The following is a 13,823-nucleotide window of genomic DNA, read 5'->3' as shown; positions in this document are numbered from 1 at the left end:
TTGGGAGGCCGAGGCGGGTGGATCACGAAATCAACAGATCGAGACCATCCTGGTCAACATGGTGAAACCCCGTCTCTACTAAAAATTACAAAAATTAGCTGGGCACGGTGGCGCGTGCCTGTAATCCCAGCTACTCAGGAGGCTGAGGCAGGAGAATTGCCTGAACCCAGGGGGCGGAGGTTGCGGTGAGCCGAGATTGCGCCATTGCACTCCAGACTGGGTAACAAGAGCGAAACTCCGTCTCAAAAAAAAAAAAAAAAAAAGAATCATTTGAACCCGGGAGGTGAAGGTTGCAGTGAGCTGAGATTGTGCCACTGCACTCCAGCCTGTGCAATAAGAACGAAACTTAGTCTCAAAAAATAAATAAATAAAATTTTTTAAAAAAGAAAATACCACAATAAGCCCATGATGTATTTTATCTCACCAAAAAAGTTATCTAGAAAAAATGACCAACCAAGTAGCAGTAAGCACCGCTGTAACTCAGACTGGCATCTAAATACCATTTCCCAAAAGAAAGGAACTAGAGTTCCTTTTAAAAGTGGCCAATTCCAGATTTGGAGCAGGAAATGTATAAGAGGAACTAGGGTCCCACTGACCAAAGATGGGACAATTTAATTCAATGCATTAACTACAATGGACAGAAATAACTATGTTTGAACCCATAAGCTTGTAACAACAAATAAACCACCAAATCTCACTGGTCACTTATGCAAGCTATTAGAGATAACTCATAATTCTGCAAACTGGTTAACAAAGGGAGGAAGATCAAACATTAATCTGCCCTTCCTGCACAAACTATACCTCTTGGTAACTGAACAGCTGATTAGGCAAAGTTACTCCTTGAAGAGGTATTCCACCTAATGAATGAAGATTGATTGATAGAATCAGTATATTGTCATTTTACAATCCTAATGAATATTGCTGGCAGCTTACATCACAAGAGAGCCAATCAAATTAAATGTTATATGTCACCCGAGAAAAAATACATTATGATAAAGTATTCTTGACAAGGAGGGGAAAAAACTCCAAAACCTGAATCTGATCAGGCCTCTAGATCACCTATTTACAAAAAACTTGGAATACAGATGAAAATGTTGAAATGACACCCCTGTGCCCTATGGAAAATTCTACAGAACATACAACTTGGTCTATTCAAATAATAAAATGCAAGGCAAAAGAAAAGTAGAGGCCAAAGGAGACTTAATAAGACAAGATACAGGTCTTGTTAGTTTTTTGTAGAGACGGGGTCCTGCTATGTTACCCAGGCTGATCTTGAACTCTTGGGCTCAAGTGACCCACCCCGTGGCCTCTCAAAGTGCTGGGATTATAGGTATGGGATTATAGCCTATAGGTCTTCTTCAGATTCTGATTCTCGCAAATTTTTTAAAAATATATATATATATGACAAAATTGGGGTTAATTTGAATGGACTGAATATTTGATATTAAAGAACTGTTAATATTTTTAGGTATGATAATGATATTGTGGCTATTTTCTTTTAACAAGTCTATCTTTTAGAAATCTATAGTAAAATATTTGTGAACAAAATGTCAGGCTTTCTAGGATTTTCTTCAAAAGCAGTATGTGAGAATAAACAGATGAGGGTACAGATGGAATAAGATTAGCCATAAACTGATACTTGCTGAAGCTGGTGATGGGCTTATTATACTACTCTACTTTTGTCAGTGTATGACATTTTCTACAATGAAATTGCTTTAGAGAGATGGGGAAGAGGGGAGGGAAGGAGGGGAAGTAAGGAGGGGAAGAAAGGAGGGAGGGAGGGGAAGGAGGGAGGGGGGAGGGGAAGGAGGGGGGGAGGGGGAGGGGAAGGAACGGGGGAGGGAGGGGGATAGTCAAGCCTTGAGACTTCAGCAGAAATCATCAGATCATGATTCTTCCAGGGCTTTCTGCCTTGGCCCAAACTCCAGCTCTCTAAGGACCTTTCTTTCCCCTGCATCCCAGCTCCAGGGAGGAAGACATACCGCAAAGATGAGTGAAATGTCAGTGGTAAGGGCCTGCACTCGGTGGAAGGAAGCAATAAGAGTGATGGGTAGGAAACCATCAGCATCCATTTTCCTTCGGAGGAAGAAGTCTCGCTCTAAATTGTCCACGCTGAAGTAGTATTCACTAAGTGGAGGGAAGAAGTAGTTATCACCGAGCGATTGCTGCATCAGTTTTATGACTATGCCTTCCTTGTTCTGCTACACATCCCAGCAATCTTACACAGCCTCTGACCTAGCCCATCCCTATCCTACCAACAATGTTGAGGGCTGAAAAGAATTGATGTGATCCCTTCATCGCACCCTACTTGCTTGGGTCAAAACACTCCCGCTGCTCTAAGGCCCTTGGCATGCCTGAAAACTGCTCATCCTCCTTTAAATTCCAGTCCAAATATTGTTGGTCACTTTCTCTTCTGCTCCTAAAAGACTTATAAACACTCTATTGCAACCATTTATTTTCTTGTATGACTTCCTTACTGGACTGAGAGACAATATATCAGAGTGGTTAAGAGCAAAGATTTATAATCAGACAGAAAAGGATTTAAATCTGTGCTTTGTTATTTATTAGCTGTGAGATTCTGTGCAATTACTGGGCCCATTTGCTTGTCTATAAATTGGGGCTAAAAGACTCAGCTCACAGGAATTCAACAGATAAGAATTGTAGGACTGACTAAGATAATGCATCTAAAACACTTAACATTGAGCCTGGCCAATAGTGAGGATTCAATAAATGTTTAGTATTCTGTCAATGTTGTCATTACAAATAGAAGCACAGAAGGGGGTAGATTCTTAACATTTTCCCTCCTGTTGTAGTGGTATAGTTTCTAATTTTCTTAAAGTAAATGTTGTACCACTTCTGTAATAAACAATGAGAAAAGCTAAACCGTTAAGCACCAGAAGGGCCCGTCCAGCCCTGCTCTGCCCAGCTATGACACTCTAGCAACCCCTAACCTCTCACTCATTCCTCCAGGGTAAGAAGGCTTCTGTGCACTCACATCTGGCGCTTGATGTAGTCTTTGAGCAGTTCCTGATCCACGCTGTAAAGCTCGGTGCTGCTGACATTGTCAAAGTAGTAGGTGATGTTGTTCATGTACTTGGGGGTACGAGGCCCCTCCACACCATCAAACTTTCGGTAGCCAAACTGGTAGTCAAAATGGGCTATAGGGGAAATGGGAGCCATGAGGGAGAGGAGATTTCTACCCACCACCCCCGCTGCACTCCCTTGGACATCCCGGAGCCCAAAGGGGCCTCACGTACTTCGAGTGCCACCCCGGCCGCGTCCCCGGCCACGACCACGCCCCCGTCCACGGCCACGGAAGGAAGCCCGCGCCCCACCAGCCCCATCACTCTTCACACTCGATGTCTCATCCTGGTCGTGCCAGGCAGGCTCCGGTTTGATCTCTGGTTGCCAGGCTGGGGTGGGGGGGGCCACGGGCACGTAGGTGGCAGGCTCAGACCCTATGGGGAGAGGGGTACTGGGTCAGGCCTGAGGGTGTCTCCCAAGTCCAGGCCCTCCATAGTGGGTAACGCATACCTTTGATCTCTCCGCGGTTGGCAGGTATGTGTCTCGGCTCTGGCGGGCGAGTGGGGCGTGAAGCCAGTTTCTCTCTGGGCACTTCAGGCTTCATGTCAATTTGTAATGGAACCCACTTGTGTTTGTTTCCTGGGAGACCACATGGGCACATGAGAAAGGCTTGAGGGAGAGGTCACTCCTAGCCAGTTCTACCCAACTCTTCTTCCTCTGCCCTGGACTTGGACCCAAATCACAATCTGGTTACCTTGGGCAGATCCCTTTCCCACACACTAACCCTCTTTTTCATCTCTAAAATAAGATGGTCAGTGGCCCTCAGTGTGTTGGAGATGCCTCATTAACTCCCAAGATCAATGTCTCCATGGCCACAGAATCCCCTTCTGGACTCAGAAACATGGCTGCCCAAAATGAAGACCATGCTTTCCAGACTCCTGTAGACAGGTGCCAAAATGCTGCCACAAGAGCTGAGCTGAAGTAACCAACTCCAGGTTGAATCCCTAAAAGGAAGGGGGCCACCCTTCCCTCTTCCTTTCCTGCTAGCTAGGGGGAGAAGGAAATAGGAAGTCATCAGGACAATGAAAAGCCAGTGTATCAAAGCAAGCTAAAGGGATTCAGGAGTTGCCATACCATGCCTGGCCTATTTGCACCAAGCTGTTACATCAAAAAAGTAAGTTTTATCCTATTTAAATTGCGGTTACTTTGGATCAGTATTATGGAAGCCAAAATTTCAGCAGGTTTCCTGAAAGTTCTTGTCTTTGAGAGGAGGGACTGATGAATGACAGATGGTTGAAGATTGCTGTCTCACCAGCCTACATCCATCAGTTTCCTACTGACTTTTCAGAGGGGGCACCTAAAACTCCTCCAGCAGCCCTGTGGAATCCTGACATTTCAGTTTTACCCTGCCACCTTCTCCCAAGTCTTGCTTCCAGTCACTCACCTTTCTTCTTCTGCCCGCCTCGCTGGCAATCTTCATCTCCATTCTTTTCCTCCCCTGATTCGTCCGATTTGGTTTTCGGACTCTCCTTACTATCGCTCCCTTCTCCTTTCTCCTGTTCCTTCATGTCCTTCTTGGGTGGCAGTTTACGGGCAGGCTGAGGCTTGTGGGACTGTGGCTGCAGCAGGAAGTAAAGTAACAGGGAGGTAAGTGTGAGTGCTTCATGGTATGGGAGGAAAGGCACTCCCTGTTACTAGAAAGGCAGGCAGGAGCAACAACATGCAATGGCGGGATGGATTCTAAGGTCGTTTTCACACCTGAGATGGTTTCACTGGGAAGCATGGTCAAATAGGCCAGAAGGTGGGAGAGGCAACTTCTCTCTCCAGCTTCCAAGTCTAAGTGACATATACAACCCTCCGGACAGTGGTGCTGAGGCTCACAGGGGCAAAATTACTCCCTGCCAACAGGGCCAGGTAGTCTGTGGGATGGAATAGATGCCCTCTGGCCTATCAACAACAACACTGTCTGTGAAGTAAAAGGGGCCACAGCCAGTGAGTAAAGACTCTAAGCCACTGGCCCAGAACAAAAGTGCTGGGAAGAAAACAACTGACTCGGAGTCCTATCTCTGCCAGGGCCCAGGAGAATTTTATAAGCTTCCCCAAGACATGTGGTTGGTACTTGGCCTAATGACCACTCTAGTTCACTCAGAAAACCAGTGATTGAGAACACAGGCTGTGGAATAACACAACACACCTGACTTCCAATCCCCACTTGGCCATCAAGGACTAGTAATTAACCTCTGCAAGTCTCAGCAGCTTCATCTGTAAAATGGGAATTACAAAAGGACCTATCTCAGAGTCACTGTGAGGGTTAGATGAAATGAGGAACAGAAGATTCAGATGACCCTGGAATAAATGGCTTTGAACGTTGTGGGTCCACTTATACTCATGACTTTTAAAAACCAAACACAGATCAAAAATACAGTATTAGCAGGATGTGAAACCTGTATACACAGAAGGCCAACTTTTCATATATGTCAGTCCTTGAGTATACAAAGATTTTGGTATACACAGGGGTCCTAGAACCAACCCCCGCCACCAGCCCAACCATGTATAATAAAGGGTAACTGTACTTGGCAGTCCTTGACACAAAGCAAAGGCTCAAATGATGACAATTCTTAGCTATTTCAATGTTGCTCAGATTGTATTAACCACTCTATTTAGAAAACTGAGAAGCCCGGCAGCCAGGTGCAGTGGCTTAAGCCTATAATCCCAGCACTTTCGGAGGCTGAGTTGGGCGGATCACCTGAGGTCAGGAGTTCAAGACCAGCTTGGCCAATATGGTGCAACTCCATCTCTACAAAAATACAAAAAAATTAGCCACACATGGTGGCAGGCGCCTGTAATCCCAGCTACTCGGGAGAGGCTGAGGCAGAGGTTGCAGAAAGCCGAAATCACAGCATTGCACTCCAGCCAGGGTGACAGAGTAAGAATCGCTTGAAACTAGGAGGTAGAGGTTGCAGTTAGCCAAGATCACACCATTGACTCCAGCCTGAGAAAGAGAGGGAGACTCTACGTCAAAAATAAATGAATGAATGAATAAATAAATAAATAAAAATACACAAAGCACTGAGGCTGGGCGTGGTGGCTCACACCTGTAATCCCAGCACTTTGGGAAGCTGACACAGGCAGATAACTTGAGGTCAGTAGTTAGAGGACAGTCTGGCCAACATGGTGAAACCCTGTCTCTACTTAAAATACAAAATTAGGCAGTTGTGATAGCGAGCGCCTGTAATTCCAGCTACTCTGGCAGCTGAGGCATAAGAATCTCTTGAACCCAGGAGGCGGAGGTTGCAGTGAGACAAGATGGCGCCACTGCCCTCTAGCCTGGGCAAAAAGAACAAAACTCCGTCTCAGGAAAAAAGAAAACTGAAAAAGGTTAAGAGCTGAGGTTCTCTGAAAGCTTGAGGAGCTAAATGTGTATATGTAAACAGAGTTCAAACCTGCCTATCCTTCCCTACAGACTCACCTGCACACTCTTGTGGGCTATCTCTCCAGGTGTAGGCCAATTGATTGCATCTCCAAAGTCACCAACCTGCAGGGAACATACACTATGAGGGCCTGAGTGGTGACCCTAACTTTGCTATTCAGTCCCCCACCCAAGATTCACCAAGATATCAGAGTCCAAAACAGTCTGTTCACCAGGACCATTCACATTGGATACCCAGAAGGGGCTCCCCTGCAATTCATAGACAATCCAGAACTAGCTGGCAGTCCAAGAGCATTCATTCACTAGAACAAGAGGCCATGAACTCCAAAAAGTCTCCTTGGGTTGCCCACTCTTATTCCTTACCTTGCTGCCTTTGCGCTGTTTAGGAACAGCTGCTCTCACCACCTTGGCTGGGGCAGAGTGTTCTGTGGGAACAAGAAGGGAGAATTAGTAACACAGAACCCATGTGAGGGGGCTATTGCCAGAGCTTTTCACCCTCATCACTGTCCCCACTCCACCAAGCAACCTGCAAGTTCCCAAAGTAGGAAGACACAGTAGAGAGAGGAAAGACATGTGCTCAAACACTAGTAACAATTTTACCCTCCCATTCCTGAAGAAGTCATAGAAAGCAAGATTATATAAAGAGCTGGACGCTGGCAGCTAAAACCCTAGGAGTCCAGACTCAGGTGAGAGGCCCTTAGCGAGTATAGTTCTATGATAGACATAGGCCTGGAGAAAGAAGTCCATGCCACCAGAGTCAGCCTTATAACTGAGGGTTCCTGAATCATAGCAGATTTCTAAAGGAAGGATGTGAAAGATCATTTCTGGCCCAATATTCTAGAAGTCTGATGTGAGCAGACCAGGACTAGTAATCACTGAGAAGGCAAGGTAAAAACCCTAAGTGAGCCATCAAGAAATCTAAGGACCACACCAAGGCTGGCTGCTTAGTTAAGATTTTTGTCTGCCTTCTGAGTTTCCAAAGAAAAAGTGGGCTCCCACTTGACTCAGCAGTCCCACCTCTAAGAACCGATCCTAACGATACAAATTAGACAAGAGTTATGTATAGAGATGTCCAACCAAAGTGTTATTTTTTAATTTCAAAAAATGGAAAACAACCTATATATCCCAAAGTAGGGGTCTGACTAAAGTTCATCCATTTTTAGAAAAGTAATTAAAAAGATAATGATCTTGGCCGGGCGCGGTGGCTCACAAGGTCAACAGATTTCAGACCATCCTCGCCAACACAGTGAAACCCCATCTCTACTAAAAATACAAAAATTAGCTGGGTGTGGTGGTGCGTGCCTGTAATCCCAGCTACTGGGGATGCTGAGGCAGGAGAATTGCTGGAACCCGCGAGGTGGAGGTTGCAGTGAGCTGAGATCACGCCACTGCACTCCAGCCTGGTGAGAGTGAGACACCATCTCAAAAAAATAAATAAAAAATAATGACTTCTACTAATATAAAGAAACAAACACAATAAATGAGAAGACTGTGGCCTAATGCAGTGGTTCATGCCTATAATCCAAGCACTGAGGCTGGTGGATCACCTGAAATCAGGAGTTCAAGACCAGCCTGGCCAACATGGCGAAAACCCATCTCTACTAAAAACACAAAAAATTAGCTGGGAGTGGCAGTGGGCACCTGAAATCCCAGCTACTTGGGAGGCTGAGATACAAGACTCACTTGAACCTGGGAGGCAGGGGTTGCAGTGAGCCGAGATCATACCACTGCACTCTAGCCTGAGCGACAGAGCGAGACTCTGTCTTACAAAAAAAAAAAAAAAAAAAAAGAAAGAAAAGTTTGTTTTGAGACAAGAGTCTCGCTCTGTCACCCATGTTGGAGTACACTGACACCATCTCAGCTTCCCGGGTTAGAGTGATTCTCCTGCCTCAGTCTCCCAAGTAGCTTGGACTACAAATGTGTGCCACCATACCCAACTAATTTTTGTATTTTTAGTAGAGATGGGGTTTTACCATGTTGGCCAGGCTCATCTCGAACTCCTGACCTCAAGTCATCTGCCCACCTTGGCCTCCCAAAGTGCTGGGATTACAGGCATGAGCCACCGTGCCCAGCTGAAGTTTTGTTTTGTTGGTTTTTTTTTTGAGACAGAGTCTCGCTCTGTCGCTAGGCTGAGTGCAGTGGCTCCATCTCGGCTCACTGCAACCTCTGCTTCCCAAGTTTAAGCAATTCTCCTGCCTCAGCCTCCTGAGTAGCTGTGACTACAGGCGCATGCCACCACGCCCAGGTAATTTTTGTATTTTTTTTTTTTTTTTAGTAGAGACAGGGTTTCACTATGTTAGCCAGGATGGTCTCAATCTCTTGACCTCGTGATCCGCCCACCTTGGCCTCCCAAAGTGCTGGGATTACAGGCTGACACCTCGCCCGGCCGCTTAAGTTTTCTTAAAATCCTTTTTGTAAAATGAAAGTGTACATGCATACATATACAGTACAAACTCTAGAAGGACATGTAAGATCAGGAATTAAATATAACATTTACAGGGACTTCAGTTTTTCAACAAAGACAGACATGGGCTTTTATCAAAAACAAATGCCTTTTTTTTTTTTTTTTTTAAGTTAAGTGGCTCTAGAAGGTCCAGTTCCTTCTATACCCACCCTTGTTTTCCCAACACCATTCTGAAGATCAAGAATTTCTGTGCCCCTTTTTCCCCCAGAAACCCACAGGAAAGGATACATCCTGTGGCTCTGCTCACTCACTGCTCTATCACTTTGCCTGTATTATTGGCCACTCATGCCAGGGCAAGAGCTGCCCCCAGTCCCCAAGCAGAGAAATTTGTCCAGCTGGCTTGGAAAGGAATGTTCTACTCCTTGATCAGACCCATATTCCCTTAGTAAGTAGTGTCCCTCACTGTGGGATTGGTGGCAGTGAGGTGGCACACACGTCACTGTGAGGCCACTGCATTCCTGGCTTCCACTCCCTACCAGAACCACTACCCCTTCAAGATATCCCACAGGCCTTTGAGAGCTGGAGCTGTGTAATCTAACCAACGGCATCCCACACCCAAAGTGTAGGGCAATGGTGAACCAGAAACTCTCAATCCCAAGAGGATAGAGTCCTTAGGCCCAAGGGGCCACTCTGCACCCACTCTCCTGGGACTCCTGGGTTAGCCTGGACCAGCCTGATACCATCTAGTACCCTAATAAAATCTTCAATCTGTTTCAAACCAGGACCAGATTCATGTATACCTGCACTATGGCTGGTCATCACTTCTCGCAGTACCCAACAACACTGCGTACATGCTACCAGGAGAGCAGGCCAAAAGGCCCGTACCACCAATGCCTACTTCACTAACTGGATGTTACAAAGAGGAATCAGGTGCAGAGGGCCCAGTATTCCTGAAGACTTTTCCTTAAAAAGATGAGGCAAAGTCAGATCATTGTTTTACAAAAGGTAAAGTATCGAAAGCTCAGTCTCCAATCAACGTGAGAGCCCTCCTGCCATGAAGACTGCCACCAATCCCAAGGTGATGAGAATACAAATAGTCTGACCATACACATGAATATTCTTAAATTAGTCCTTTGTGAGTTTGGTGAAAAAGGTCCATCCTAAGGTTCCTCTGTTCTGAAAACCCATGGTGCCCTTGTTCTTTCTCTGTTCCCAGGTAGAGCTTCAGGTTGCTCCTGACAAGAGAAAAAGGCCCCAGAGAGGCAGAAAAATCCTCTAGGGAGCGAGAGCCATTTCTGCCTTTAAAATCTAAAATTCACAGATTTGTTAAATCCTATTGGGCTTCTAGGAAACCCAGAAGGGCTCAGATGAGCTGCTGTCAGGCCCTGCAAGAGACCAGAAAGACTAGGCTTTCTGATTACTTCAATTATCCGTACCAGCCACCAACCCTCACCAGATAACCACTAGCACACATGTGCACACAGGTATACACAGAATATACAGGTTCAGCTTGGCCTGGCATCTGAAATGGTTTCCAGTGCAAACCAATCCTTTGCACAGGCACCTGTCCCCATGTCCAGCACCACCCCAACCAAATCAAGGGACAATTCTTCTACCCTTGCATTCAGAAACCTGCATGCCTGTCACCACTGACCCAACACCCAGTCCGTAAACATCATTCACCTGCTGAAGAAAACAGTTATAGAATGTTAGAGTGGCAAAGAGGACAACAGTTCTAATCCACTCAATTTGCAGATAGGGAAGCAAGGCCAGAAAAAGGGAACGGGCTTCCTCAAGACTAGTTGCAGAGCCAGAATGAGATCTAAAAGTCTTGACTCCCTTGCCAAAGCTCCTCAACAGCTCATCAGAAATTCCATGGAGCCCAATGGTTACCATGAGTCTACTGGTGAAGAATGGGTCAAAAACCTTCTTAGCGTAATCTTAGAGCACTTCCATGGTTTTTCTGAGAAAACAATTATGGATGGCTGGGCCCAGTAGCTTATCCATCCACGGGTCTCCGAGGCAGACAGGGTCCTTAGGAGGGTCTTCTTCCTCAACTAAGGCAAACCAGAGCCTAAAGGGTATCTGGAAGACAAGGAAAACCACCTTCTGTCCCAGAGGACCATAGCCAGGAGCCAGTACTAATTCTAGTAACTCTAGTTCCAGGAGGTCCAAAGGCATATATTCCAGAGCCGATTATCATGAGTGGAACTGGTGGCTCATGCCTGTAATCTCAGCACTTTGGAGGACAAGGCAGGTAGATCACGAGGTCAGGAGTTTGAGACCAGCCTAGTCAACATGGTGAAACCCTGTCTCTAATAAAAATCCAGAAAAAATAGACACATGCCTTTGTTAAAACTGAAGCATGCCAAAACTACTACATGCAAGAAGCAATCAATGTCTGGTGGTGAGAACACCAGAGGACTTTTCTAGCAACTACCTGCATGGCAAACCCACTATTTTTACTTGGATTACTTCAGGTTATTTTGAGTGTTGAGGAGCAGGGAGCTAAGCCACTACTTCTAATGAAGGACGATGAGAAATGAGGGGTAGAAGGTGGGTGCTGAGAAATGGCAGGTCAGAGAGGAATTACTAACTGGGATGGTTAGAGTAGGGATGGGAGCTCCTCTGTAAAGTCTCAGAGTGGTTGATGACCATGCAACCTCGACTGTCCAACCCTGAGATTCTCTTTGAGCCTCCATTTTCAAGTGTGTAACACCCCATCATTCAAATACCACCTAGGAAAGTCAGATAGCCCCACTGAGCACATGGACTTTGCTATGGGATGGACTTGGGGGGTAGAGTCCCTACCTACTCTGCTCCTCACAGGGTCCCTCTGAACTTCACCTTCCTCTGTAAAACTGAAGTCATAGTTACAGGGCTGCTGGAATAGTTAAATGAACAAGAACATAGTAAGAGAACCTGGCACACAATATAATGTTATAATACACAAAGGAAGATAGTACTATTTCCAAACAATCACCACCGTCACTCTGAGATAGAGATGGGAATAGGGGGAGATAAACCAAATCATCTCTCAGTATCAAAGAACCAGAATGTATGGAAAAAAACTCTTGGGAATCAACTGGTTTGATTCATCCAATCCAGACTGCAAATGAGCCAAACCCCTTTACCTGGGTCTTCTGAGTGATGACCCATACCCACTGAGTGGGGACACCACACCTCAATATTGCCCTCCAGAGACAGGAGGCCCCAGGGCAAGTTTCCCCAGTAAAAAGGAAGGCTTCAGAACTTTGTAGTTTAAAATGGGGAAAGACAGGTGGGGGGATTTGCCACAATACCCCCAGGGGTGCTTTGGCATAAAGCCCTGCTTTGTTAGGGAGGAAGAAGACCATGGGGAAGGTTGAGAGAGTTCCCTTTCAGTTGAAATTTAGTCATTTCTCTCTTACTCAGCACAGAAAAGAAAGACAGCCCAGGCTCAAGGAGTCTCTCTCAGCCTACTAAACCCATAACCCTGGCCACTATATGGAAAGGTAAAAAGATTTAAAAATATTTTCACTATTGTCTTGTTCTGAAAAGATCCTAAGGCTGCTGACCTTTTGAAACAAAAGCTACCCAGAGGTGCCACATGTGAAGGTCTAAGAGGGAAGAACTTGGTTCAACCAATAGGGAGACAGCACATGGGTGATTCAAACTCATCAGGTCACAGTAAAAAGATCTGGTAAGAGGCAAGGGAAGCTAGAATTAGAACTGAGAGACCAGTGCGTGAAAGGTGAGAAAAGGCTAACAATTGAAAGAAAGCCTTCAGGACCCAGAGTGGGTGGCTAGAAGGACTACCAGATTTCAGGCCTGAGCACTGCCAGGAAAATTAGGCAGACTAAATGCTTATTTGGGGACATTTATCTCATGGAGATTGGCATCTAAAAAGGCTAAGTTTACCAGAGAGCTAAGTACTACTACCCTGAGGAACAAGATAATCTGTTGGGTTTAGGGGCTGTATTATATTCACTCTCATCCATCTGCTACCATACACCTGGCCATTAGGTCAACCTCCTGGGGGAAGACCTCCCAGACCTCAAGTATGGTGAAGTACCCCTCCTATGTGCTCCCACGATATTGTTAATGTTAACTGGCTGGTTACTTATCTGCCCCTCCCCTGAGGGCAGGGAGGACAGGGCTGCTTTCACAGCAGTAACCCCAGTATCTAGCTCAGGGCCTGGCAACACAGCAAACACTTGTTTAATAATGGTGACTTCACACCAGAAGAGGCTTTGCTTGTCAAGTGCTAATTCCTGAGGCTATAGCCTCAACCCTTAGCCTTCAGCTGGGGCCCTCCCGAGTACAGAGAAACTGCTAGTGTCCCAGAAACTGCTGGCTCCCAAAGGAACACAGGCCCTAGCCCCGCTTTGACTCACAGGCAACCCAACTGCCTAATATCAATGCTGAGCCCCAATCCATAATGCAACACTCACCAGTTGTATAACCCTTGGGAGCATTACCCACAATTCGACCCCAGCCTCGCCCGCCTAATATTGGGGTCTACAGGTGTGGGGACAGAAAGAAAGATTTCAACCACCGAGATTTCTCATCAAAACCTAAGAAATGCTAGCAGCAAATTGCAGATGCACAACTAACGACAAGTGTAAACAGTATGTAGTGAGCATTTACTAGACGCCACACATGGTTCTAAAACTCTCAGCATGGATTCTCTTAATCTTGATGATCATGTTGAATTAGTTTCTTTCATTTGTCCCATTTTAAAATGAGGAACCCAAGACACATGGTGGAAAGGTTATTTGCCAAGATCACAGCCAGTAAACAGTAGAACAGGATTTGGAGCCAAGCAGTCTCTAACTCTAAAACCTGTGCTCTTAACCACTAAAAGGAAGTGGAAGAGAAGCTAAGTGGTGTAAGTTATCACTTTATTGTAGCCAACAGGAGAGTTTCTCAAGAGCAGGTATGCCCAGAAATCATTCTACATACTGGGGAAAACCAAAGCCTGTT

The 13,823-nt window shown here is 45.8% G+C and overlaps 1 protein-coding gene across 12 annotated transcripts in view; it reads right to left on the bottom strand.

Moving 5' to 3' along the window:
- Positions 1 to 13,823, bottom strand: part of LARP1 (La ribonucleoprotein 1, translational regulator) — a 136,991-nt gene that overhangs the window by 20,289 nt on the left and 102,879 nt on the right. For 9 of the 12 annotated variants that reach the window (XM_035289298.3, XM_078363613.1, XM_078363623.1 and 6 more), the window contains 7 exons: positions 6,818 to 6,879; positions 6,494 to 6,559; positions 4,469 to 4,643; positions 3,535 to 3,663; positions 3,258 to 3,458; positions 2,996 to 3,158; positions 1,983 to 2,127 (listed from right to left, as the gene is read on the bottom strand). In XM_035289298.3, the coding sequence (XP_035145189.1) occupies positions 1,983 to 2,127; positions 2,996 to 3,158; positions 3,258 to 3,458; positions 3,535 to 3,663; positions 4,469 to 4,592 (762 nt within the window). In that variant the 5' untranslated portion in view covers positions 4,593 to 4,643; positions 6,494 to 6,559; positions 6,818 to 6,879. The remainder of the gene's footprint in view (positions 1 to 1,982; positions 2,128 to 2,995; positions 3,159 to 3,257; positions 3,459 to 3,534; positions 3,664 to 4,468; positions 4,644 to 6,493; positions 6,560 to 6,817; positions 6,880 to 13,823) is intronic. The other 3 variants (XM_078363604.1, XM_078363601.1, XM_017969114.4) reach the window with 2 other exon arrangements.

The sequence above is a fragment of the Callithrix jacchus genome, chromosome 2 (genome assembly GCF_049354715.1).
Source record: "Callithrix jacchus isolate 240 chromosome 2, calJac240_pri, whole genome shotgun sequence".
In the NCBI taxonomy this organism is placed as follows: Eukaryota; Metazoa; Chordata; class Mammalia; order Primates; family Cebidae; genus Callithrix; species Callithrix jacchus.
This window is presented reverse-complemented; position numbering and strand designations above follow the sequence as displayed.